General features: G+C 43.9%; 1 protein-coding gene across 1 annotated transcript in view; it reads left to right on the forward strand.

Annotated features, from left to right (window-relative positions):
• The window catches only part of DRD4 (dopamine receptor D4), a 122,103-nt gene that overhangs the window by 32,155 nt on the left and 64,788 nt on the right, over window positions 1-25,160 (forward strand). Inside the window, exon 3 of the mRNA XM_040328624.1 lies at window positions 4,371-4,942. Coding sequence (XP_040184558.1) covers window positions 4,371-4,942 — 572 coding nt within the window. The remainder of the gene's footprint in view (window positions 1-4,370; window positions 4,943-25,160) is intronic.

Consider the following 25,160-nt stretch of genomic DNA (forward strand, 5'->3'; position numbering starts at 1 on the left):
ATTCGTACGAACGGGAATGCACATATCTACTGTGTAATGTAAAGGGGACCAGAGATGCAGGGTGCTGTGTAATGTAAAGGGGCACAGAGATGCAGGGTGCTGTGAAATGTAAAGGGGCCCAGAGGTGCAGGGTGCTGTGTAATGTAAAGGGGTCCAGAGGTGCAGGGTGCTGTGTAATGTAAAGGGTCCAGAGGTCCAGGGTGCTGTGTAATGTAAAGGGGTCCAGAGGTGCAGGGTGCTGTGAAATGTAAAGTTAAATTAAAACAAATTATTTGTTACAAATATTTTTTTCCTCTTTGTGTATGTTTAGGTGACTCGGGGGCGAGGGGTGAATATGGGGGGGGGGGGGCGGCACAGAATTAGCTCGCACAGGGCGCCTGAACACCTAAGGCCGGCCCTGAGTGCAGTCCTCCTTCACTTACATCATCCTTCGATTTTGCTTTTAAATTTCCTTATTTCTTCTGAGAAATCCTCACTTCCTGTTCTTCTGTCTGTAACTCCACACAGTAATGCGAGGCTTTCTCCCTGGTGTGGAGTGTCGTGTAAGTAAAGGAGGACTGCACTAAGGTAAAGGAAGCTATTTAGGGGGGAAAAAAATGTACCTTTACAACCCCTTTAAGGTCTGGGGTGTTTCCTGGCCATGAACACAAAATTTCCATGTTTTGTTTCTTCCATCTTTTGTGCTTCAACATGCCATAAGGCAAACTGTTCTTGGATGGTTAGGAGACGTTGTTTTCAGAGTCTGAGGATGTTTTTGTACCATTTATTCATGACTGTGTTCTTAGGCAAAATTGTGAGTGAGACCATTCCCTTGGCTGGGAAGCAATCCACCCCACACATGAATGGTCTCAGGATGCTATACTGTTGGCATGAGTATGACACAGGACTAATAGTGTAAGGGCCCTTTCACACGGGCGGATCACTAATGATCCGCCTCCGTGTGTCCGTAAGCTCAGCGGGGATCGCTCCATATATCCCTGCTGAGCCGCCGGCTAACAGGGCGGTCCCCGCATACTGTGCAGGGACCGCCCTGTCTTTTCTCCGCTCTCCCCTATGGGGGGATCGGATGAAAGCGGACCGTGTGTCCATGTTCATCCGATCCGATCCGCAGACGGAAGAAAAAATTGGGTTTTCTTCCGTCCGCAAATGTGGATCTTTGCGGAGGCGGGTGATTACGGGTGTCAGCAAATGTTTATCCGCTGACACCCGCAATCACATAGGGACCAATGTATGTCCCTTTTTCATCCGCAAACGGATGGATGAAAAAGCGGACATACGGTCCGGACATGTGAAAGGGCCCTAACGCTCACCTTTTCTTCTCTGGACAATGTTTTTCTCCGGATCCCCCAAACAATCGGAAAGGGGATTCATCAGAGAAAATGACTTTTCCCCAGTCTTCAGCACTGCAGTCCAATCCCTGTACCTTTTGCAGAATATCAGTCTGTCCCGGATGTTTTTCCTGGAGTGAGAAAGTGGCCTGGCCTGTGGCCTCTTTGCTGTCCTTCTTGACATCCAAGGTTTTTCCGACCGAAAATCCGATCATGTGAATGTGGCATTAGACTAAAACTGAATCGAAATTTGCTGCCAAAAGTAACACTGATGACAAACGCCAAAGCTCCAGCACTTTTTTTGTGTGTAGAGCATGGCACATTTATGCCGCACATTTTAGCACATTTTGCCATGCATGAAAATGCATGTTTGCTACCTCCAATTGGGATACCATTAACAATTAATGGCACTGCAGTTGCTATACAAAATTTCCCCCCTTTATGACAAAAGTGTCAAAACTGGCTGCATTAGCAGTATGGTTGCCCTCAAAGGGAGGGTTGTGTCTGGGGTGCGCTACATACAGAGAGCAGAGTTCAGGATTACGCCACATACAGAGTTCAGGAGTGTGCTATGTACAAAGTGCAGAGTTCAGAAGTGTGCTACAGTATGTACAGAGTGCAGTGTTTGGGGGTGCACTGCGTACAGAGTACATGGCTCAGGAGTGCATTATGTACAGAGTGCAGAGTTTAGAAGTGCATTACGTACAGAGTGAATAGTTCAGGATTATGCTACATACAGAATGCAGAGTTTAGAAGTGCATTATGTACAGGGTGCAGGGTTCAGGGGTGCGCTATGTACAGTGTGCAGTTCCAGGGATGCCCTATGCACAAAGTACAGAGTTCAGAAGTGTGCTACAGTATGTACAGAATTCAGGGTTTGGGGGTGCGCTGCGTACAGAGTACACAAATGTGTGGGTAAATCTCTTCAGCTGTCAAACAGACAAGAAAATAAATCATAGAAGTTCTAAAGTCTCCTAGTTTATAAAAAAAAATGCAAATTACTGAATATTGTTTTGGCACATAAAAAAACTTCTTTTTTGTACCTAAATGATTTGTGTATTTTAAATCATAATCCCTCCTCCCCCCTCCAGGCTAGGTTGCAAACAGCATGGGAGGCCACAGCCGTTGGGGGAAGTAAGCACGAACCGGCAAAATATAATAGAGGGAGGGGGAAATACAGCTGATTGTATCAAAAGAACTAGGGAAATTGTTCCCTAAGCCTAATCTTGAACTCTGGAATAAGCAAATATTTCCAAAATACAAGAATCATGTGTTTTTATTACCTGAACCTTTGATTGTTTTGTGTTTATTTCAGCTATATCTGTGTAATAATCCAGTGTAAAACTTTACCTGTGTGTAGAATCTTCCTGTAACCAAGACCAGTCACTGCTGCTCTCTCTCCTTGGTCTTGTCTCTGCCCCCTTTTCTGCAGGCAGGCTATAGTCATAGTGGGTGGGTCTGCTGAACACCTCCCAAAGTTCTGCTCTGTACAAGTTATGTACAGCACAATGATGATGTCCTTGCTGCTTCTACAAGGTAATATCTGGGTTTGAAAAAGAAGTTGGTACACACAGTAGATTTGTATCCTTTGGGGCTACTGAAGACTAGATTTGAGTAAACGTTTCTGTGCCTTGAGTTCAGCTTTAATGTCCTGTAATGTCCTTTTAAACCCTGTATTGGATCCATTGTCAAACTTTTAAGCCCCATATATTTTTTTTTCACTAAATCAAATACATTGCGAATAAAGACACCAAAGGATGCCAGGAAAAAAGATGACAGAACAGGCAGGTCACTGTGTCTAACCACATTCTAGGTGGATATTAATCACAACATGACCTCTTGTTCTAGATTCTCCTGTGCACAAAACTTGTTTTATGTGCTTAGACTATTCAAACCTGAAAACTTTCAGCCAGGGTCCGCTTGAGTTCTGCTGTATATTGAGTTTGTTCATTGTAGTTTAATCTTTACCAAGCTTGTAGTCACCTTAAAAAGGTTTTGTTGAGAAAATGAACAATCCAGCTGAACTTCTTAGAGAACTTTCTTAAATAAAACGACCATGGGCATTCCTAAAAATTAGATTAGAGTGATCCGTGGATTTGTGTCTGCAATAAGGGATCTAAGAGTGGCTTAGAGACATTTCTTAAAAACTGACATTTTAAAAAAAAATTGCCTTGATTCATGTCCCCTGGGGCAGTACCCCATACACTTTTTATGGCAATAACTTGCATATAAGCATTTAAAATGAACACGATTTTTCACATTCGTGTCCCAGACTTTAACGGTGTTCGCACGTTCGCACAAATTTTTGGTTTGTTTACATGTTCTGGTGCGAACCGAACTGGGGGTGTTCAGCTCATACTGTCTAAAGCCTCGTACACACGATCAGTCCATCCGATGAGAACGGTCTGAAGGACCGTTGTCATCGGTTAACCGATGAAGCTGACTGATGGTCCGTCGCGCCTACACACCATCGGTTAAAAAAACGATCGTGTCAGAACGCGGTGACGTAAAACACAACGACGTGCTGAAAAAAACTAAGTTCAATGCTTCCAAGCATGTGTCGACTTGATTCTGAGCATGCATGGATTTTTAACCGATGGTTGTGCCTACTAACGATCGTTTTTGACCTATCGGTTAGGAATCCATCGGTTAAATTTAAAGCAAGTTGACTTTTTTTTAACCGATGGTTAAATAACCTATGGGGCCCACACATGATCGGTTTTGACCGATGAAAACGGTCCATCAGACCGTTGTCCTCTGGTTAACCTATCGTGCGTGCGAGGCCTTAGAGGGGATATTGCTTGCTTTGGATAGATTTCATCTCACATCTCATTTCTCTTTGTATTGATGGGGCAGGAAGTGAAGGTGAACAGATGGCAAAAAACCCTCACAAGGGTTTTAACCACTCCCTACTCTATACTTAAAAATTGGCTTTAGATATAAATATCTAATACTTGTGCTTCATGCAGTTGTAAAGGGTTGAATGGTTTTACCAAATTTTCTGCTGATTAACAAAATATTGTTCTGCTCTTTTATATTTAGGTTCATAGCTGTCTCCATTCCACTGAACTATAACAGACGACAAGTGGATAACCGCCAACTTTTCCTGATCTCCACCACATGGATTTTTGCCTTTGCTGTGGCCTCCCCTGTAATTTTTGGGCTTAACAATGTAAAAGACAGGGATCCTACTGAGTGTAAACTGGAAGACAATAATTATGTGGTGTATTCTTCTATCTGCTCCTTTTTTATTCCATGCCCAATGATGGTAGTTCTGTACTGTGCAATGTTTCATGGACTTCGCAAGTGGGAAGAGACCAGAAAGGCTAAATTACGGTGTCATATGTCTCCAAGGCTTAAGCCACCAAGCCAAACACTCATATTCGATAAGATTGATCGGATTGAACGTAGTCCTACAGACAGCAAGCTGGATGAAATTCTGTATGACCAGCCGGATTGCTCTTTTTCCAAAGCATATGTGGACAATGGCCATGGGATACAAACTATAGCTTACCCTCATCTCAAATATTCATCAAGTATGGAACCAGAACGGAAACATACCAAGATCAATGGGCGAGAGAGAAAAGCAATGAAAGTGCTTCCCGTTGTTGTTGGTGAGTTAAGAGTTTCATTTATTAAAACTGTAATTATATGTAAGAAGAATAGCAAGGAATAAATGCAGGCTCTGCTGGGTGATTGAAAGTTTTAGGTGATTCTTTATTGCTGTCTGCTAATAATACAGAAATGTGTACAGAGTTCATCTCTTATGAGATCTATTCCCAGCATGTGTTTTAAAAACAGACGCATACTGTAATTGCCGCATACACACGGTCAGAATTTACGACAACAAATGTTTGATGTGAGATTTTGGTCAGATATTCCGACCGTGTGTATGCTCCATCAGACATTTGCTGTCGTTTAGAGCAGTGGTCATCAACCCTGTCCTCGCGGCCCACTAACAGACCAGTTTTTATGTATTACCTTGGGGAGATACAGACTAGAATACTGCAATTACTGAGCAGCAGGGGATGACACGATCGATGCGCCGCCACAGTGAAGCACGAGGAAGCCGTGTTTACATACGGCTCTCCCCGTTCTTCAGCTCTGGGGAGCGATCGCGACGGAGCGGCTATAAACGACTAGCCGCGCCGTCGTCCCGGATCGCTCCCCGAGGGAATCCGCCCGCCGCACGCAGCGGGGGGGGGGGGTCCCGATCGGACCCCCGACCCGCGGAAAGGCAAGGACGTATATATACGTCCTTCTGCCTGTCCGTGCCATTGTGTGGACATAAATAGTCGTGCGGCGGGCGTTAAGGGGTTATATAAACAGTGATGTATTTCAGTTATCTTGCAAACCTGGCCTGTTAGTGGGCCCTGAGGACAGGGTTGATGACCACTGGTTTAGAGCACTCCAAAAAGATGCAGGAGGGATCCTTCAGTCTCTGAACATCTCCAGCAACAATTGGAGAACTGAGGAAATATACTGTATGATGAATGATTTTTTAAATCCTATACCACCTCTCTAGGAATTTGTATCCACCTTCCTGGTATGTACAGTCAATGGATGTTTTGTGCACAAAAAAGAGTACAGTAAAACCTTGGATTGCGAGCATAATTCGTTCCAGAAACATGCTTGTAATCCAAAGCACTTGTATATCAAAGTGAAGTTGCACCTTCATTAAATGTAACCATATTGCTCTCTTCTATTTTATACTCAGTTGTGACATGACGCTAAGGTTTTACTGTATTCAGTCTTTTTGAGTATTAGAAAATTTGATGCCAGCTCATTCTTCCAATGTTTCAAGAATGCATTACATACTCTTGACCACTGATATCTGTATGATGTGTTGTCTTTTCCCGCCAAGTAAAAATCTCTCCAGTGAAACCCCCCCCCCCCCAAAAAAAAAAAGAAACACCCATCATTCACCTCTGCACCCTTGTCCAAAGCTTACCTTTGAACTCCTGTCTAAAGCTCACCCTGCACCCCACCATCCACAATAAAAGAATGTACTTTTGTGCTGAAATGATTCTTAAAGTGCATTGTTCTCTGTTCCTCTTTCACCAATGCTCACATCTGCACACCCTGTACCAATTTTTTACCAGTGCTAACCTCTGTACCCCTCCTGTATCCCTCTTACACCAGTGCTCATCTCTGCACCCCTTGTACCCCTCTTTCACCACTGCTCACCTCTCTATCCTCATCATACCCCTCTTTCACCACTGCTCACCTCTGCACATCCCCACTCCTTTTTTACCAATGTTTACCTCTCCACCTCCTGTACCCCTCTGATAATTACGTCTGCACTCCCTGTACCCCTCTTTTACCAATGATCATCTCCACACCCTTTACCCATTTTTCACCAGTGCTGACCTCTGTGCCTCACCTGTACCCATTTTTCACCAATGCTTGGCTTCACACCCCTCCCACCCATTTTTCACCAATGCTCACCTCCACACACCCTACCCATTTTTCACCAATGTTCACCCTTGGCACTTCTTGTTTTCAAACATTTTATTGAACTTTTCAGAAATAAATACAGAATATTAAATATGTACAAATTGTAGAGTATGCAAACCATATAAAACATTCCTCAAAAGGAAAATTCAAATGTCATACAGATGTTCATTAAGTCTAAAGAGGAAAAAGATAAAGAGAGGAGGAGGGAAAGGGGAGGAAGAAGGAAGAGGAAGGGAAAAAGAAAATAGAAGAGAGGGAAAATATATACATATCAATGGATAAAAACCCTATCGAGATTACATTAGAAGGAGAGTCGGGAGAGGGTGAAATAGAATAGTTTCATAACGAAGCAGTCTTCAATGAACAAAATTCAGTGGAATCTTTGAAATACAGCCAACATGCCCATTTGTCATAAAAGGTCTTAGGTGAATCTCTGGATTGTGAAATTAATTCTTCCATTTCGGCTATGTGTCCAATTTTAATAAACCAGTCTGAAACGGTAGGAGGTGACCCTTGGCACTTCTTGTACCGCTCTTTTTTCAATGCTCACCTCTGCAACCCCTACTCATTTTTCAATTTGTTTTTCATTCATAGCAGCTCGCATGTTGACACTGCACCCGCTGCCTTCAGGGCTCAGGCACACTGTAGAGATACAAAACTATATCTCCTTACAGCTGAAGTATCAGACACAGCTGCAGCTCAAAAGAGGGATCAATAACCACTCCAAACAATGTGAGTGCTGTTCCTTCCTTGTCTTGGATGGTTGTGTGGGAGCCAATGGGAAAGCTCAGCTGCACTGTCACTTGTAAACACAGGAGCTGGACTTCTGTGTTCACAAGTGACAGTAGATAGTGGTGAGCACAGGACCAGTGACAGAATTTAGTTCTGCAATGTTCTGCCTCAGAAAAAGCCCTGTCCATCAGTGAATGTGTTCCAGAGAGTTATGCCTTCTGCTCTTCAGACTTTGACAGGATAGAGCTATAAGAGCAGACTATGATTGGCTGAAGCATCAATCTATGGGGTATGGTGGCTAACAAAATACAAAAGTTACAGGCATGTCGTATATAAGCACACCGTTCTGTACCTCCAAACAGCAAGCATGGGAGACAAATGACCACGCAAGCACAGATCATCTTCTTTCAAGAAAGAAGAAGGACTGGTCGATCAATCAGGCATTTCAGATGTGAGGAATGATTAAGTATAAAAGAAACTTTGATTTTCTATATGCACATGAGTTAAGAAACACATATATTTGAGGTAATCATATTTTGGGTATCATACACTTTAATAACGTTGCTGTGCTTTTTGTGTTTTATTTTTCAAGAACATGTACTCATGTAGGCAGGTACAGTCTACTTTCTCCACTGCATATTGCACTCATCCACAGCAGTCCTGTAGCTGGAGGGGAAGTCAAGCGGAACACAGTTCCTCTATGGTTTCCTGGGCCACTGGGGAAGCAATGTGGTTGGATGCCATCTTGGGTCAGGCAGAGCCTATTTAAGCGCCTGGTTCCTAGGTTTGGCATGCATTTGCGAGTTGGTTGAGGGACAAGTAGGGACAGCACTAGTGGTAGGAAAAGGTTCCTGAAGAGGAGGAAAGGCATAGGTTGCAACCCCTTATGCACTGTACACACGATCGGACCTTTGTCCGACCAAATTCACATCAGAATTCCGATGGATTTCCATCGGAGTAAAATAGAACATGTTCTCTATGTAAACTCCGATGGCATTAATCAGAATTTCCGATGGAATTACTCCGATGGGGCATACACACGGTCGGAATTTCCGATGAAAAAAGTCCGACAGACTTTCCGGCTGTGTGTACGGGGCTTTAGACCTCCCCCTGTCTGTACACAACATGGTCAGGCAGCATTTCTGCTCTCTTTACAAATGCTGTCAGTCCGGCTGATACCTACTCTCTTCATATTACTGTAGTGAAAATCACGTGTGCATCCGGTTGGGCAGCCTTTCCACTGAGTTTGTTGTGAACTGTTGCTGTGCTATTTTAATACAAGTTTTTCATTGCACCTGACTGTTTGAATTATTGCAGTTGTACCCTATGCCCCACCTACACTTATTTTTTTGAACATATGGTGAATCAGGCCTGTAACTATATGTCATCACTGTGGGACAACAAGTCCACCATTTTTATAAGGTTGGCATTTCACAAAGTCACAATGCCCTTTACTCTTCAGTGTATATGGAGTAACAGAGGATACTCAGACAGCAGTAAAACTGAGTAGAAGTTCTAAACCTTTCCAATTTAAAATCAATTGATGCAATGTTGATTTAATTTAATTTATGTTTTTTTTTTAACAAGGAAAGTTAATTGTTCTTTGCTTTGTGGTTGACACTATATTGATTATTATGTCAATAGCTTTCTTTAGTATTACATTTCCCTTTTTATAAATGATAACATTAGTTTGTATGTAGCACCCTCCTAGTTCAGAGTAGGTTGCTAGGCAAGTTTAGTTAGTTCTTATGTAAACGGTGGAGAATGTCTTGATTGCTTGGGGCTGTTCAGTGTCTCATGGGCTGCTGTTCTGCTACTTCCCCTGTCTTCCAGAGATTTCTAAAAGTTTAATAGGAGGAAGAGCAGAACAGGCAGCCGGAATATTTAAGGAACATTGGGGAGGTGTGTCAGGAAGGTGGAGGGAGAACCCATAAATATTCTGAAGCCTCATACACACGACCGAGGAACTCGACAGGCGAAACACATCGTTTTCCTCGTCGAGTTCCTTGTTAGGCTGTCGTGGAACTCGACAAGGCAAGTTTCTCCATTCCCGTCGAAATAGAGAACTTGCTCTCTTTTTGGCTCGTCGAGTTTCTCGACAGTTATCTCGACGAAAATGTACACACGACCGGTTTCCTTGGCAAAAAAATATCTCCCAGCAAGTTTCTTGCTGGTTTTTGCAGAGAAACTCGATCGTGTGTACGAGGCCTGAGACCGGCAGCAATGTGCAGAGTTCCAGGGTCCAGCCTTCTGGAGGAGATCCCTGTCAGGAAGGGGCTTAACCTGCGTGGCAAAAAAAGAGACAGAGGAGTCTTCTGAAAACATTGAGGTCCCAGCCAAGCTTAGCTGGTGACCTACCAAAGAGACCCTGGTCTAGAGGCTAAGCAGAGCCAGAGGAGAGTTGGTATAGGAATTTAACCACAGTTAAATACATTTTTTTTGCTAGACAATTACTTAGAACCCCCAAACATTATATATCTTTTTTTTCAGACACCCTAAAATGACCCTAATGTTCATTACAATACTTTGTGTCACACCGTATTTGCGCAGCAGTCTTACAAATGCAATTGTTTTGGAAAAAATATACTTTTGTGAATAAAAAAAAAACAAAAAACAGTACAGTTTTTTTCTATATTGTGAAAGATAATGTTACGCTGAGTAAATTGATGCCCAACATGTCATGATTCAAAATTGCGACCAGTCGTGTAGTGGTGACAAACTTTGGCACTCAAAAATCTCCATAGGCAACGTTTAAAAATTTCTACATGTTACCAGTTTTGAGTTACAGAGGAGGTCTAGTGCTAGAATTATTTCTTTTGCTTTAATGATCACGGCGATACCTCACATGTGTAATTTGAAGACTATTTTTATGTGTGAGCAACTTGCATACGGGCACTTTAGTTTTTTGTTTTTTTTTTACTTATTTATTTTACTACTTATTTTTGGATCACTTTACCTATTACAAGAAATGTAAACATCCCTTGTAATAGAAAAAATGCATGACAGGACCTCTTTAATGTGAGATCTGGGGTCAGAATCTTACACTTAAAAGCAATTTAAAAAAAGGTCCCTTTAAGGCTGTTGGGCGGAAGTGACGTAGCTTCTGTCATACAATGGCATTGAGCCGAGTGGTGGCCATCATTCCCTCACTCAACATCCTGCCCATCAGGAATAAGCATCGATGGCTCCGGTAAACGGCGGTAAGTACAGTGAGCAACTCCAATAAAAGTGTTCTTGCAGCGAATCCATTGTGGGGACCACTTTTATCTTAAAGCAGACCGCCCGCCTTTTAAGTAAATATCGGGGGTTATGGCAACTATCTTCTGCCATAACAACGGTATTTAACATCAAAGTAGCAAAGTATATAGATGGTGGGCAGTTCGTATGTGGTTAAAGGGAACCTCACACCAATAAATAAATAAATGGTGTGATGTTGATAGCGATTTGACCCCTGATCCAACCTCAGGGCTAACCCATTCTGCCGTTTGATTCAAATTATAAGGTGAAATATGTGGACCAGAAAATCTACATCTCTCTCACCTTTCAGCGTCTCAGCCCAACAGGAAGGCCAAACCCATTTATTGGTCTTTTATAAACAATATGACATCACAAAACATCTGCATTCAATTGGTTAACTTATACATTTCACTCCCACTCACCCACCCCCTTGTGAGCACATGTAAAATCCTTTGTCCAAAATTCATACACAGGGGTCCTCGGTCAGTTCTGCAAGGGCTTCTTCATAGTACAAACAGTCCACATGTAAAGTTTCTTTCACAAATCGCCATGTTTGGTTTAAAGTGAGGACAAGGAGACAGAAGGAGGAGGGGGGAGTTGCGGTTTCCTCTTGCAAGACCATATTTGTTCTTTGGAATGAGGAATTTTAGGAGTGCAGTAGAAAGGAGGGGGGATGGAGCTGCTCTTGATTTCAATAGCTCTCTCTGTATGTACTGTGCCTTTAAAACAATATCTGACAAATCTCTTCAAGGAAAATAAACACTATTGTGATACATCTTTTTCACACATGCATATATAAAAAGAAATTAAAATAATATAAGAAGAGAACATTTTTTAGTGGTTCTTAATAAAAGAATTAGCCTAACTTAAAAATAGGAATTTTAGAATAATCTATTACAATTTTCTCTCCAAAATCCATACCAGACCCATATCTGAGCATGCAGGAAAAGGGGGGGGGGGGGACGAGCGATCAACCAAAGAGTGCAACTGCTGGCTAAGTAATAACACTGTTTGACTATGTAACAAGTTTCATATAGAAGCGAGCCATTTCTAGCTGCACAGTGTCTATGGTACAAATGGTGTAATAGGATGCAGAAAGGGGTTCCAATTTTCAATTTCTCTTCAAACCAGAATTTTCACAAATGGTGTGCCATGCAGAGATAATTAATGGAAGAAAGTCAAGTATGTGTGGCACCTTATAGTGAATGCTGTTAGGCTATTATTGCAGGGTTGTCACTTATTAACTATAACTGGATCACCTTAAAAAGTTACAGATGAAGGAACTTGTCAAGACTTGCCTTGTATAGCCATGGTGCTATTTCTGACCATCAGAGGAGGAAATGTGAGAACCAAACTACAATCTTATAGTAGATCTGTCTAATATATTGCAAGTCATCTTCTACATTGCCACATTACCTTGAATGATAAATGTGCAGAGAAAAGGAAATTGATAAAAATCGTCAAGAACAGTAGTTCTCTGGATTTGTCCTGATTTTCTTTTTGCTAGATCCAGCAACCCTCAGTTTTTTCCTTTTCATATTAAAGTGGTATTAAACCCCAAACCAAAAATATAATATTTTGCAGCTTACCAATTCTTAGATGTGGCGGCTGCATTGGTTTTCTTTTTTCCCTCTATTTTCACCTGGGCATTTGGCCAGTAAATATTAGCGTGCCTCAACTTTGTGGCTACATTGAAGAACCTAGAATATGAAATATATTTTCAGTTGTTTCACACTTTTTTGTTATGTATAATTCCACATGTGTTAATTCATAGTTTTGATGCCTTCAGTGTGAATCTACAATTTTCATAGTCATGAAAATAAAGAAAACTCTTTGAATGAGAAGGTGTGTCCAAAATGTTGGTCTGTACTGTATATATATAGAAAAATCCCCCCAATACTTCTATTCATCCTTAGCACAGCATTTAATAATACATTAAGAATGCAAACCATTGAGTGAAATGAATAGAAAAAGCATGTAAGTTCAGTAAGGACATAGTTAATTCTGGAGCGCAGGCACCAGCCGTATGACCAAACTCCTGCTGAACATCCAGTGCATTGTGGGAAACAGACGTCCTTCCAGATGGCAATGAAGGGTGAAATGCCAGACCTTGTTAAAGCCAATGATGCTGTGCAGATGCCTTTGTAAAAGTGGATTATCATAAACCTTTGCTCACTATAACAGACACGGATTTTATAATTGTTGAATTTATGATGATCGCCAAAGCTGTGTCAACATGCACATTATGGATATGCAGAGTGTTTTTTTTTTTTTGCTTACAAAATATTAGTAAGTGTTTATTTTGTAACAATTTTTTTTTTTTTAAGAAAACGGTTAGGTTTATCCAATTATGTTTCGATATTTGTATTTGTTTTTGAAAAAAGAACATGACGTTCCAACAAATTGTGAGTAAGAATACATGAATCAGAGGCATAACAATCAATAAGGAATACAAGTATAGACAGTATGATCCTGTTTCTTTCATGGGCATTGAGTTCTCATTCCAACTAGAAAATATAGTCATAGAAACAGAATGATTTGGAGGAACAATTTTAGCAAGTTAAACATAATACTGCCTGGTAAATATATTTAAACACTTTATCAATAAAAGAGTTTATTTAACCAGTTAAGACCCGGACCATTATGCAGGTTAAGGACCTGGCCCCTTTTTGCGATTTGGCACTGCGTCGCTTTAACTGACAATTGCGTGATTGTGCAAAGTGGCTCCCAAACAAAATTGGCGTCCTTTTTTCCCCACAAATAGAGCTTTCTTTTAGTGGTATTTGATCACCTCTGTGGTTTTTATTTTTTGCGCTATAAACAAAAATAGAGCGACAATTTAAAAAAAAATATATATATTTTTTACTATAATAAATATCCCCCAAAAATATATAAAAAAACGTTTTTTCCCCTCAGTTTAGGCCGATACGTATTCTTCTACATATTTGTGGTAAAAAAAAAATCGCAATAAGTGTTTATTGATTTGTTTGCGCAAAAGTTATAGCGTTTACAAAATAGGGGATAGTTTTATGGCATTTTTATTAATAATTTTAATAAAGTAATATCCAGAGTCTACAAAAGATTAATACCCACAAAAACACAACCAAAAACTGTTTTGAAGACTCCAATGGACAAAATGTATACAACACTCTTAAGAATCAGTATACTATTTCAAGATTAAAACTTTATTACAGGAACCATCTTCCTATAGCATACACTTTGATGCAAAACTTCTAAAACCCCAGTGAGCACCCCCCATAAAACCAACACTATTCACAAGACCCCTGTAACGGCTACCCAAGTAGTGTGAGGGTCTCAGCCGTTGGAGACGTCCTTTTCCCTGGCAAAATGCGATATGCAGGTACCGCCGGTATATCCCATCGAACGCCCTTCCAAGAAACGAGACGGGCTACGTTTGAAGGGTCAAGCAGATTGACTTTATTTGCCACATTTTTCCTCCTTATATCTGGTTACAACTGTACAGAAACAAATGACACTCCCCCCCCCCCACCCAGGGGGGACTTCAATACACACACTTTGAAACAATGACACTCCCTTGAGCCAATCAGTCGCTAGCCGTTTTGGCTCCTTAACTTGATCAGACAATAAAATTCAATTAACCTTTAAAACAATTATCACTCACACATAATCCCCCTCAGCAGGCACCTCACTGGGGGGCTGTTTACCTCCACAAAAGAGAGAGTTCATTAGCTATGCGAAGGGAACATTAGCATTCAGCAATGAAAGAGACCCTTGTCCAATTAACCCTTTGAGCTCAGAATACAATGTGGTACATCCAATTGTGACAAGCCATGCAGTTCCTTGTAGTCCTCATGAAGATTATAACTGTCCCGGCAGCATAGTCCATGATCCGTTACACTGCCCCCCTTTTGTGGAACACTCCGGCAGACCCGGATTGATCCTTTTCGGATCAACTTGGGGATGTCCGGTCTGCTGTTAGGGTAAAAGTTCAGTTTGCCTGGACAGTCGGTCGGCCTTCCCATTGGCTTACCAGGTCGGTAGCTGATGGTGACGGTGAATAATAGAATTCAATTCTGGAACAGTCACTTGCTTTGCTCTCTCAATGGCTCCCAAAACCTGTTGCTGATGCTCTTGGGACAGATACGGCACCACCTGGATGCAAATCCCATTTAATCTTTTGACAATTTCCGCCTGTTTGTGCATTTCAATGTTCAAGCCACGGGACATCTCATAATACGTGACATAGTGTCGTTGCATCTCTGATTTCTCACTGGCCAACTTGTCACATTCCCATTTTAGACTGTGATATTGTGCCGGATCTACAGTACATGTCGGCGAAGGTAGTCTTACCCGGTTCTCAGCAGCAAGTGGGTTGATTCCAGCAACGCGGGTGGTCACGGCACAAGCAGCAGCAGGTGTAGGTAAATAAGCCGAAGTCAGAGGGCCAATGTCGTTGCCCAGCACCACCTCGGCAGGTAGGTTGTCCATGATACCAACTGTGGTCTTTCCTGTCCCGGCTCCCCAGTCTAAGTGCACCCGGGTGGTGGGTACGCGAAATACAGCACCCCCTGCGACCCGGACGGCAACTGTGCGAGTGGACACGTTCTCTGGCTTTACCAGATGTTTTTGAATCAGAGTGATAGTAGTCCCGGAATCTCTTAGGCCTTGTGCTACTTGTCCATTCACTCGTACCTCCTGACGGTGATGCTGACGGTTATCCGGAGAGGCCGCTTGTATTGGGTCTGCCTCATACCAAATTCCCAGACATTCCTCAAGGCCCCCCTCGGTCTCCAGGCAGTGGGCCGCAGAGGGATGTGATGGAGTGACCTATGTGTTGGGTGTTGTGCGTCTCCAATTGTTATTTGTAGCTCTCAAAGGGCAATAACGAGCAATATGTCCAGTGTCGCTGCAGTGATGGCACGTCACCTTAGGCGAATCCCGGGGGTAGTTGCTAGGCCCCTGAGGACGTGGTGGGAGTTTCGGGCTCCAGCCCGAAACTCTGGGCGTGGGGTGACGGTTGGAGTACGCGGTTCTACCTTCTGAGCCAGCCGCATAGTACCCTGGCTTACTTTCCTTGTCTCCGCGTACTCATCTGCTAGCCGAGCCGCCTCGTTTAAGTTAGCGGGACGGCGATCTCGTACCCAGTCTTGTATGTCTGCGGCCAGGTCTTTAAAGAAATGTTCCATTAGGAACAGCTGCAATACTTCCTCCCCGGTGTTGGCCTTGCACCCTTGGACCCAAAGGGATGCCACCCTTTGTAACTGGTTGGCCCATTCCATGTGGGAGTCCACAGCCATCTTCTTGGACTCCCGGAAGCGCCGGCGGTAGGCTTCTGGGGTTACGGCGTATCGGGTTAGCAGCGCCTTTTTAACTTGCTGGCATTGTAAAATATCCTCTGGAGCAAGAGCCCGAAAGGCTTCATTGGCTTTGCCCGACAATTTCCCTGACAAAATAGTGACCCATTGGTCTGGTGGTACCGGGTGTAGTGAGCACTGCCTCTCAAAGTCCGCCAAATATCCATCGATTTCCTCCTCACTTTCTACAAAAGCTTTAAATGCAGTGAACGGTATTTTCTTTCCTGTAGCAGCAGGTGGGGGGGTAGGAACTGCAGGTGTAATGGGCTGTCTCGCTCTTACCAGTTCCAGTTCTTGTCCCCTCTTCGTTTGTATCTCTTCCCTTGCTTCCCGGAACAGCTGGTTGATTAGTTCCACGGACGTTTCTGGATACAAAGATAATCTCCGCTGTACAATCCCAGTAATTACATCTTCTTCGCTGACAGGTGCAAGGGGCTCCGTTCCTTCCATGGATCCATCCATATCGTCCAGCTCCAGCAGTTCAGCTATCAGCTCCCTCCGTGGTCTGTTGCTGGCACTCCTACCACGACTCTCCAATAAATCTTTTAGTGTGGATCTTTTCAGCCTGGTGTACTGCGACTCCATTCAGCACTTGCTCTTTGGATAAAAGGACCATCCCACCGCTGCCAACCAATGTAACGGCTACCCAAGTAGTGTGAGGGTCTCAGCCGTTGGAGACGTCCTTTTCCCTGGCAAAATGCGATATGCAGGTACCGCCGGTATATCCCATCGAACGCCCTTCCAAGAAACGAGACGGGCTACGTTTGAAGGGTCAAGCAGATTGACTTTATTTGCCACATTTTTCCTCCTTATATCTGGTTACAACTGTACAGAAACAAATGACACTCCCCCCCCCCACCCAGGGGGGACTTCAATACACACACTTTGAAACAATGACACTCCCTTGAGCCAATCAGTCGCTAGCCGTTTTGGCTCCTTAACTTGATCAGACAATAAAATTCAATTAACCTTTAAAACAATTATCACTCACACATAATCCCCCTCAGCAGGCACCTCACTGGGGGGCTGTTTACCTCCACAAAAGAGAGAGTTCATTAGCTATGCGAAGGGAACATTAGCATTCAGCAATGAAAGAGACCCTTGTCCAATTAACCCTTTGAGCTCAGAATACAATGTGGTACATCCAATTGTGACAAGCCATGCAGTTCCTTGTAGTCCTCATGAAGATTATAACTGTCCCGGCAGCATAGTCCATGATCCGTTACACTGCCCCCCTTTTGTGGAACACTCCGGCAGACCCGGATTGATCCTTTTCGGATCAACTTGGGGATGTCCGGTCTGCTGTTAGGGTAAAAGTTCAGTTTGCCTGGACAGTCGGTCGGCCTTCCCATTGGCTTACCAGGTCGGTAGCTGATGGTGACGGTGAATAATAGAATTCAATTCTGGAACAGTCACTTGCTTTGCTCTCTCAATGGCTCCCAAAACCTGTTGCTGATGCTCTTGGGACAGATACGGCACCACCTGGATGCAAATCCCATTTAATCTTTTGACAATTTCCGCCTGTTTGTGCATTTCAATGTTCAAGCCACGGGACATCTCATAATACGTGACATAGTGTCGTTGCATCTCTGATTTCTCACTGGCCAACTTGTCACATTCCCATTTTAGACTGTGATATTGTGCCGGATCTACAGTACATGTCGGCGAAGGTAGTCTTACCCGGTTCTCAGCAGCAAGTGGGTTGATTCCAGCAACGCGGGTGGTCACGGCACAAGCAGCAGCAGGTGTAGGTAAATAAGCCGAAGTCAGAGGGCCAATGTCGTTGCCCAGCACCACCTCGGCAGGTAGGTTGTCCATGATACCAACTGTGGTCTTTCCTGTCCCGGCTCCCCAGTCTAAGTGCACCCGGGTGGTGGGTACGCGAAATACAGCACCCCCTGCGACCCGGACGGCAACTGTGCGAGTGGACACGTTCTCTGGCTTTACCAGATGTTTTTGAATCAGAGTGATAGTAGTCCCGGAATCTCTTAGGCCTTGTGCTACTTGTCCATTCACTCGTACCTCCTGACGGTGATGCTGACGGTTATCCGGAGAGGCCGCTTGTATTGGGTCTGCCTCATACCAAATTCCCAGACATTCCTCAAGGCCCCCCTCGGTCTCCAGGCAGTGGGCCGCAGAGGGATGTGATGGAGTGACCTATGTGTTGGGTGTTGTGCGTCTCCAATTGTTATTTGTAGCTCTCAAAGGGCAATAACGAGCAATATGTCCAGTGTCGCTGCAGTGATGGCACGTCACCTTAGGCGAATCCCGGGGGTAGTTGCTAGGCCCCTGAGGACGTGGTGGGAGTTTCGGGCTCCAGCCCGAAACTCTGGGCGTGGGGTGACGGTTGGAGTACGCGGTTCTACCTTCTGAGCCAGCCGCATAGTACCCTGGCTTACTTTCCTTGTCTCCGCGTACTCATCTGCTAGCCGAGCCGCCTCGTTTAAGTTAGCGGGACGGCGATCTCGTACCCAGTCTTGTATGTCTGCGGCCAGGTCTTGAAAGAAATGTTCCATTAGGAACAGCTGCAATACTTCCTCCCCGGTGTTGGCCTTGCACCCTTGGACCCAAAGGGATGCCACCCTTTGTAACTGGTTGGCCCATTCCATGTGGGAGTCCACAGCCATCTTCTTGGACTCCCGGAAGCGCCGGCGGTAGGCTTCTGGGGTTACGGCGTATCGGGTTAGCAGCGCCTTTTTAACTTGCTGGCATTGTAAAATATCCTCTGGAGCAAGAGCCCGAAAGGCTTCATTGGCTTTGCCCGACAATTTCCCTGACAAAATAGTGACCCATTGGTCTGGTGGTACCGGGTGTAGTGAGCACTGCCTCTCAAAGTCCGCCAAATATCCATCGATTTCCTCCTCACTTTCTACAAAAGCTTTAAATGCAGTGAACGGTATTTTCTTTCCTGTAGCAGCAGGTGGGGGGGTAGGAACTGCAGGTGTAATGGGCTGTCTCGCTCTTACCAGTTCCAGTTCTTGTCCCCTCTTCGTTTGTATCTCTTCCCTTGCTTCCCGGAACAGCTGGTTGATTAGTTCCACGGACGTTTCTGGATACAAAGATAATCTCCGCTGTACAATCCCAGTAATTACATCTTCTTCGCTGACAGGTGCAAGGGGCTCCGTTCCTTCCATGGATCCATCCATATCGTCCAGCTCCAGCAGTTCAGCTATCAGCTCCCTCCGTGGTCTGTTGCTGGCACTCCTACCACGACTCTCCAATAAATCTTTTAGTGTGGATCTTTTCAGCCTGGCGTACTGCGACTCCATTCAGCACTTGCTCTTTGGATAAAAGGACCATCCCACCGCTGCCAACCAATGTAACGGCTACCCAAGTAGTGTGAGGGTCTCAGCCGTTGGAGACGTCCTTTTCCCTGGCAAAATGCGATATGCAGGTACCGCCGGTATATCCCATCGAACGCCCTTCCAAGAAACGAGACGGGCTACGTTTGAAGGGTCAAGCAGATTGACTTTATTTGCCAAATTTTTCCTCCTTATATCTGGTTACAACTGTACAGAAACAAATGACACCCCCCCACCCAGGGGGGACTTCAATACACACACTTTGAAACAATGACACTCCCTTGAGCCAATCAGCCGCTAGCCGTTTTGGCTCCTTAACTTGATCAGACAATAGAATTCAATTAACCTTTAAAACAATTATCACTCACACATAATCCCCCTCAGCAGACACCTCACAGGGGGGCTGTTTACCTCCACAAAAGAGAGAGTTCATTAGCTATGCGAAGGGAACATTAGCATTCAGCAATGAAAGAGACCCTTGTCCAATTAACCCTTTGAGCTCAGAATACAATGTGGTACATCCAATTGTGACAAGCCATGCAGTTCCTTGTAGTCCTCATGAAGATTATAACTGTCCCGGCAGCATAGTCCATGATCCGTTACACTAACCCATTATATAATAGATCTCCTAAGGTGTACCAATATTGTTTCAAAATGGCAAAAATAACCAATGTGGAACTTACCACAAAATTAGAGACTAATGTTAATGATTGTTTGTCCAGAACATTTGAGTGATTATACGTTAGGGTATAAAAACCCCACCATGAGACCAATTGGTCATATACTATACAGCGGGTAAAATAAGTATTTGAACACGTCACCATTTTTCTAGGTAAATATTATAAAGGTGCTATTGACATGAAATTTTCACCACATGTCGAAAATAACCCATGCAATCCATACGTACAAAGAACCCAAAACAAGAAATTAAGTTATGTGTAATAAAATGGAATGAAATAGTACTGAATACGCTAACTGAAATGTATTTAATACTTCATGCAAATTCCTTTGTTGGTAATGGCAGCTTCAAGATGCCTCCTGTATGGAGAAACTAGTCATGCATTCATTGCTCAGGTGTGATTTTGACCCATTCAGTTTCACATAAATAGTCTTCAAATCTTGAAGGTTCTGTGGGCCTCTTCTATGAACTCTGATCTTTGGTTCTTTCCATGGATTTTGGGCCATAAATAGCAGATTTATTTTTTATCTTTAAAACCAATTGAGAGTTTCCTTGGCTTTGTGTTTGGGATCAGTGGCGGAACTACCGCCATAGCGACCCACGCAGGCGCTATGGGGCCCGCAGCTGAGTGAGGATCAGGGGGGCCCGGTTAGGATAAGAGCATCGCCGGCATGGTCTCCCAGCCAGGGGAAGAGAGAGGAGAGGAAGAGGCGAGCTGTCCATATCAGCAGAGAGTGGAATTGCCCGCTGTAATAGCTTTCATTAGAACTTCCAGTGTTCCCGGGGCTCATGTCACATAGCTCCACCTCTTGGTCCGGCACCTTTGATCGACAGAACGCCGGTCCAGTGTCGGACATGTGACGTCATCAAAGGCGCTGGGCTAAGAGGTGGGGCTATGTGACGATGAGCCCCGGGAAGACGGGAAATTCAAATGAAAGCTATTACAGCGGGCAATCCCGCTCTCTGCTGATCCGGCCGGCTTGCCTCTTCCTCTACACAGGTGAGGCTGTATTGGGCACAGGCAGGCCAGGCTGTATTGGGCACAGGCAATGCTGTATTGGGCACAGGTGACGCTGTATGGGGCACAGGCAGTTCAGACTGTATTGGGCACAGGCAACGCTGTATTGGGCACAGGTCATGCCGCATTGGGCACAGGCAATGCTGTATTGGGCACAGGTCACGCTGTATGGGGCACAGGCAGGCCAGGCTGTATTGGGCACAGGCAAGCCAGGCTGTATTGGGCACAGGCAGGCCAGGCTGTATTGGGCACGGGCAACGCTGTATGGGGCACAGGTCACACTGCATTGGGCACAGGTCACGCTGCATGGGGCACAGGTCATGCTGTATAGGGCACAGGTCACGCTGTATGGGGCACAGGTCACGCTGTATGGTGCACAGGTTACGCTGTATGGGGCACAGGTCATGCTGCATTGGGCACAGGTCACGCTGTATGGGGAACCGATCACGCTGTATGGGGCACAGGTCACGCTGCATTGACACTAGGGCGGCTCTGAGTGGCCCCATACAACATTTTGCTATGGGGCCCTGTGATTTCTAGTTACGCCCCTGTTTGGGATCATTGTCTTGCTGAAATGTTCACCCTCATTTCATCTTCATCATCCTGATAGATGGCAGCAGAATTTAATCCAGAATGTTTTGGTACATTTTTCCATTTATCTTTTGTTCAATGATATGAAGTTTTCCAGTACCGTATGATGAAAAACAGCCCCACACCATGATGTTCCCACCTCCAAACTTCACTGTTGGTATGGCAAGTGTTTTTGGGTTGATGTGCAGTGCCATTTGACCTCCAAACATGGTGTGTATTATGGCAATCAAAGTGTTACATTTTGGTCTCATCAGACCAGACTATATTCTCCCAGTATTTCACGGGCTTGTACTTAAACTTTAACCAAGCTTCAACATGCTTTTTTTTCCAGCAATGGAGTTTTGCCTGGTGAGCGTGTATACAGGCCATGGCGGTTGAGTACATATTGTTTTCTTGAAACAATTGTACCTGCTAATTCCAGGTCTTTCTGAAGCTCTCCACAAGTGGTCCTTGTCTCTTGGACAACTCTTCGGATAATCCTTTTCACTCCTCTGTCAGAAATCTTGCAAGGAGCACCTGATTGTGGCCGGTTTATGGTGAAATTATGTTCTTTCCACTTCCAGATTATGGCCCCAACTGTGCTCACTGGAACATTCGGAAGTGTAAAAATGCTTCTGTAACCAATGCCATCCAGTATATTTTGCAACAATAATGTTGCCACAGTCTTGAGAGAGTGTTTTTACCCATCATGAGATGTTTCTTGTGTGACACCTTAGTATTGAGACACCTTTTTATAGGCCATCAGTTGATACTGAACCAGCTGATAATAATTTATACTGACAAGGGGCAGGATTGCTTTCTAATTACTAATAGATTTAAGCTGGCTTTCCATGCCTTTTTTGCACCTCCCTTTCTTCATGTGTTCAGTACTTTTTCCCTGTGTCATTCCATTTTATTACACATAACTTAAAAGGGTTGTAAAGGTTCATCTTATATTTTCTAACTAGGTTCCTTTAAGCTAGTGCATTGTTGGTTTACTTTACCTTTTCCTTCAATTTCCCTTCTAAATGTTTTTTTTCCTTTGTCTGAATTTCTTACTTCCTGTTTCTCCTCAGTAAGCTGTTCTGGCTGACTAACCCCCAGCCAAAACAGCTCGGATGATGGGGGCAAGCTTACTGAGGAGAAACAGGAAGTAAGAAATTCAGACAAAGAAGAAAAACATTTAGAAGTGAAATGGAAGGGAAAGGTAAGTGAACCAACAATGCACTAGTTTAAAGGAACCTATTTAGGAAATAAAAACAAACCTTTACAACCCCTTTAATTTCAGAGCTTATTTGTTTTGGTTTCTTTGTATGTATGGATTGCATGGGTTGTTATCGACATGTGTTGAAAATTGTCAATATCAATTGAACCTTTAGAGTCAGTTCACACAGCAGCGGCACGACTTCGGGGGCGACTCTGCAAGTCGTCCTGAGGACGACTTCAGAGGCGATTTGCAAAACGACTTCTGTATAGAAGTCAATGCAGGTCGCCCCGAGCCGCCCCCGAAGTCGTACAGGAACCTTTTTCTAAGTCGGAGCGACTTGCGTCGCTCCTATTAGAACGGTTCCATTGTATTGAATGGGACGCGACACGTCAGGTGGCTGAGCTGCCTGTCGTGTCGCCCCCAGTGTGAACCGGGTCTTAGAAATATATTTACCTAGCAAAATTATGTCAGGTTCAATACTTATTTTACCCGCTGTATGTCAAAACTTGCAGTAAGTTTGATCAAACATAGGATAGAATGAACCTTTGATCACACAAGAGTTGTGTGAATTCATACAAATTTCATGTGCCACCCATGTCACATTCCTATTATAATTGTGAATATCAGTCCCTAGATAGCCAACTATGTGTAATCATATATGTTTTCTAAATCCTATTCTGCATTTGGTCCATACTATACTGAATTAAGTATTGCCTTCCAGAAGTACTCCCAGTACTCAGCTGTTTCCTTATTCCAGGCATAAAGGCATTTCCTAACAGTATACACTGTTCTACTCTTTCCCAAAAATCTATTATAATTGTGTCACTCTCCTTAACCGGATTGCTTAATCATTTGGTAATAAAAGAATCAACCATGGAGAATTGATCAAAGGAGGGTGACACCATAATTGGCCCTGACACTTAAGAAAACCTGATGACGCGGCAACTGCGCGACACGTCACCGCGGAAGAATTCTGCACGGATTTTGATCCGATGGTGAGTACAAGCCATCGGATCCAAATCCGGAGGAGGAATCTCCGCTGGAAACGGTCTGGCAGACCGTTTCCAGCGGAGATCCCCTCGTGTGTACTGGGCCTTAGTGTTGCAAAGCACTATTCAGCAAGTTTTGTGATTCCCAGACCTCTGCCATGAAAAATTCCTGGTTCAACTTTATAGCTCCTACAGTCACCTCTTTGCTGATTCATTGGAAAATTTCTATCCGAGAAAACTGCAATGCTGAACCAGCAAATAGAAAAGTGATCTCTCTGGCTACGCGATGTGGCTGAGGTGTATTAGTCTAGACCCGGGGTCTCCAAACTTTCTGAGCAAAGGTCCAACTAAATGTCTTTCAGACTGGCCAGTGTGAGTGAGTACATAATGCCCTGACATCAATGGGAGTAAAGAATGAGGCATCATTGGTATTAGTGGGAGGAATATTACCCCGTTGTTGGTATTAGGGGAATAAATGGTACCCCATCATTGGTGTCATTGGGAAGATTAGCGCCCCATTGTTGGTATAAGGTGAAGGAATAGTACCCCATCATTTGTGTTAGTGGGAGGATTAGTGCTGCATTGTTGATGTCAGGGCAAGGAATAGTGTCCCATCGTTGGTGTCAGTGGGAAGACCACTAAGTTGGGGTTAGTGGTATGAATAGTGCCCTATTGTTGGTATCAGTTGTGGGAATTATGCCTCATTGTTGGTGTAGAAGGCATAGTGCCTTGTATCAGTGGGATGAATAGTGTCCCAAGGGCCTGATAAAGGCAAGCAAAGGCCACATTCGGAGACCGGAGTTTGGAGACCACTGGTTTAGACATATTTAAACATTCTTTGACAGTTAACAGAGTTTATATATGTATCGAGATAGGTGGGGTTGCCAGGGCCACCCACAGCTTGACTTTTGAAGGAGAAATTTGAAACAGCTTTGGCAAGTTTAAGGCTAGAGGCAGAAGGGGATGCCACAAGACCATTCTTCAAGCACCTGCATGCATTGGGCCACCATATGGTCTCTCTGTTCCTAGCACCTGGGAGAGGATGAGACTGAGTGCCCTGTTTTTACACTAGTGTATATGAGGTTTCAAAATTAATGAAATGTAGGCCAGTATATCTTATACAAGGTACACATGTGTTTGTATTTTTGTATCTTTGTTTGTGAAGGGCTTTCTTTTAGTGTTGTGTTATGTTTTCATATCTGTCTTTTTGCAATTTTTACTCATTGTATTATTTGATGTACAGCACTCAATGACATGCTGGTGTTTTATTAAGAAAGGATGATAATGAAATGTTACATTATACAT

The sequence above is a fragment of the Rana temporaria genome, chromosome 11 (assembly GCF_905171775.1).
Source record: "Rana temporaria chromosome 11, aRanTem1.1, whole genome shotgun sequence".
Taxonomy (NCBI): Eukaryota; Metazoa; Chordata; class Amphibia; order Anura; family Ranidae; genus Rana; species Rana temporaria.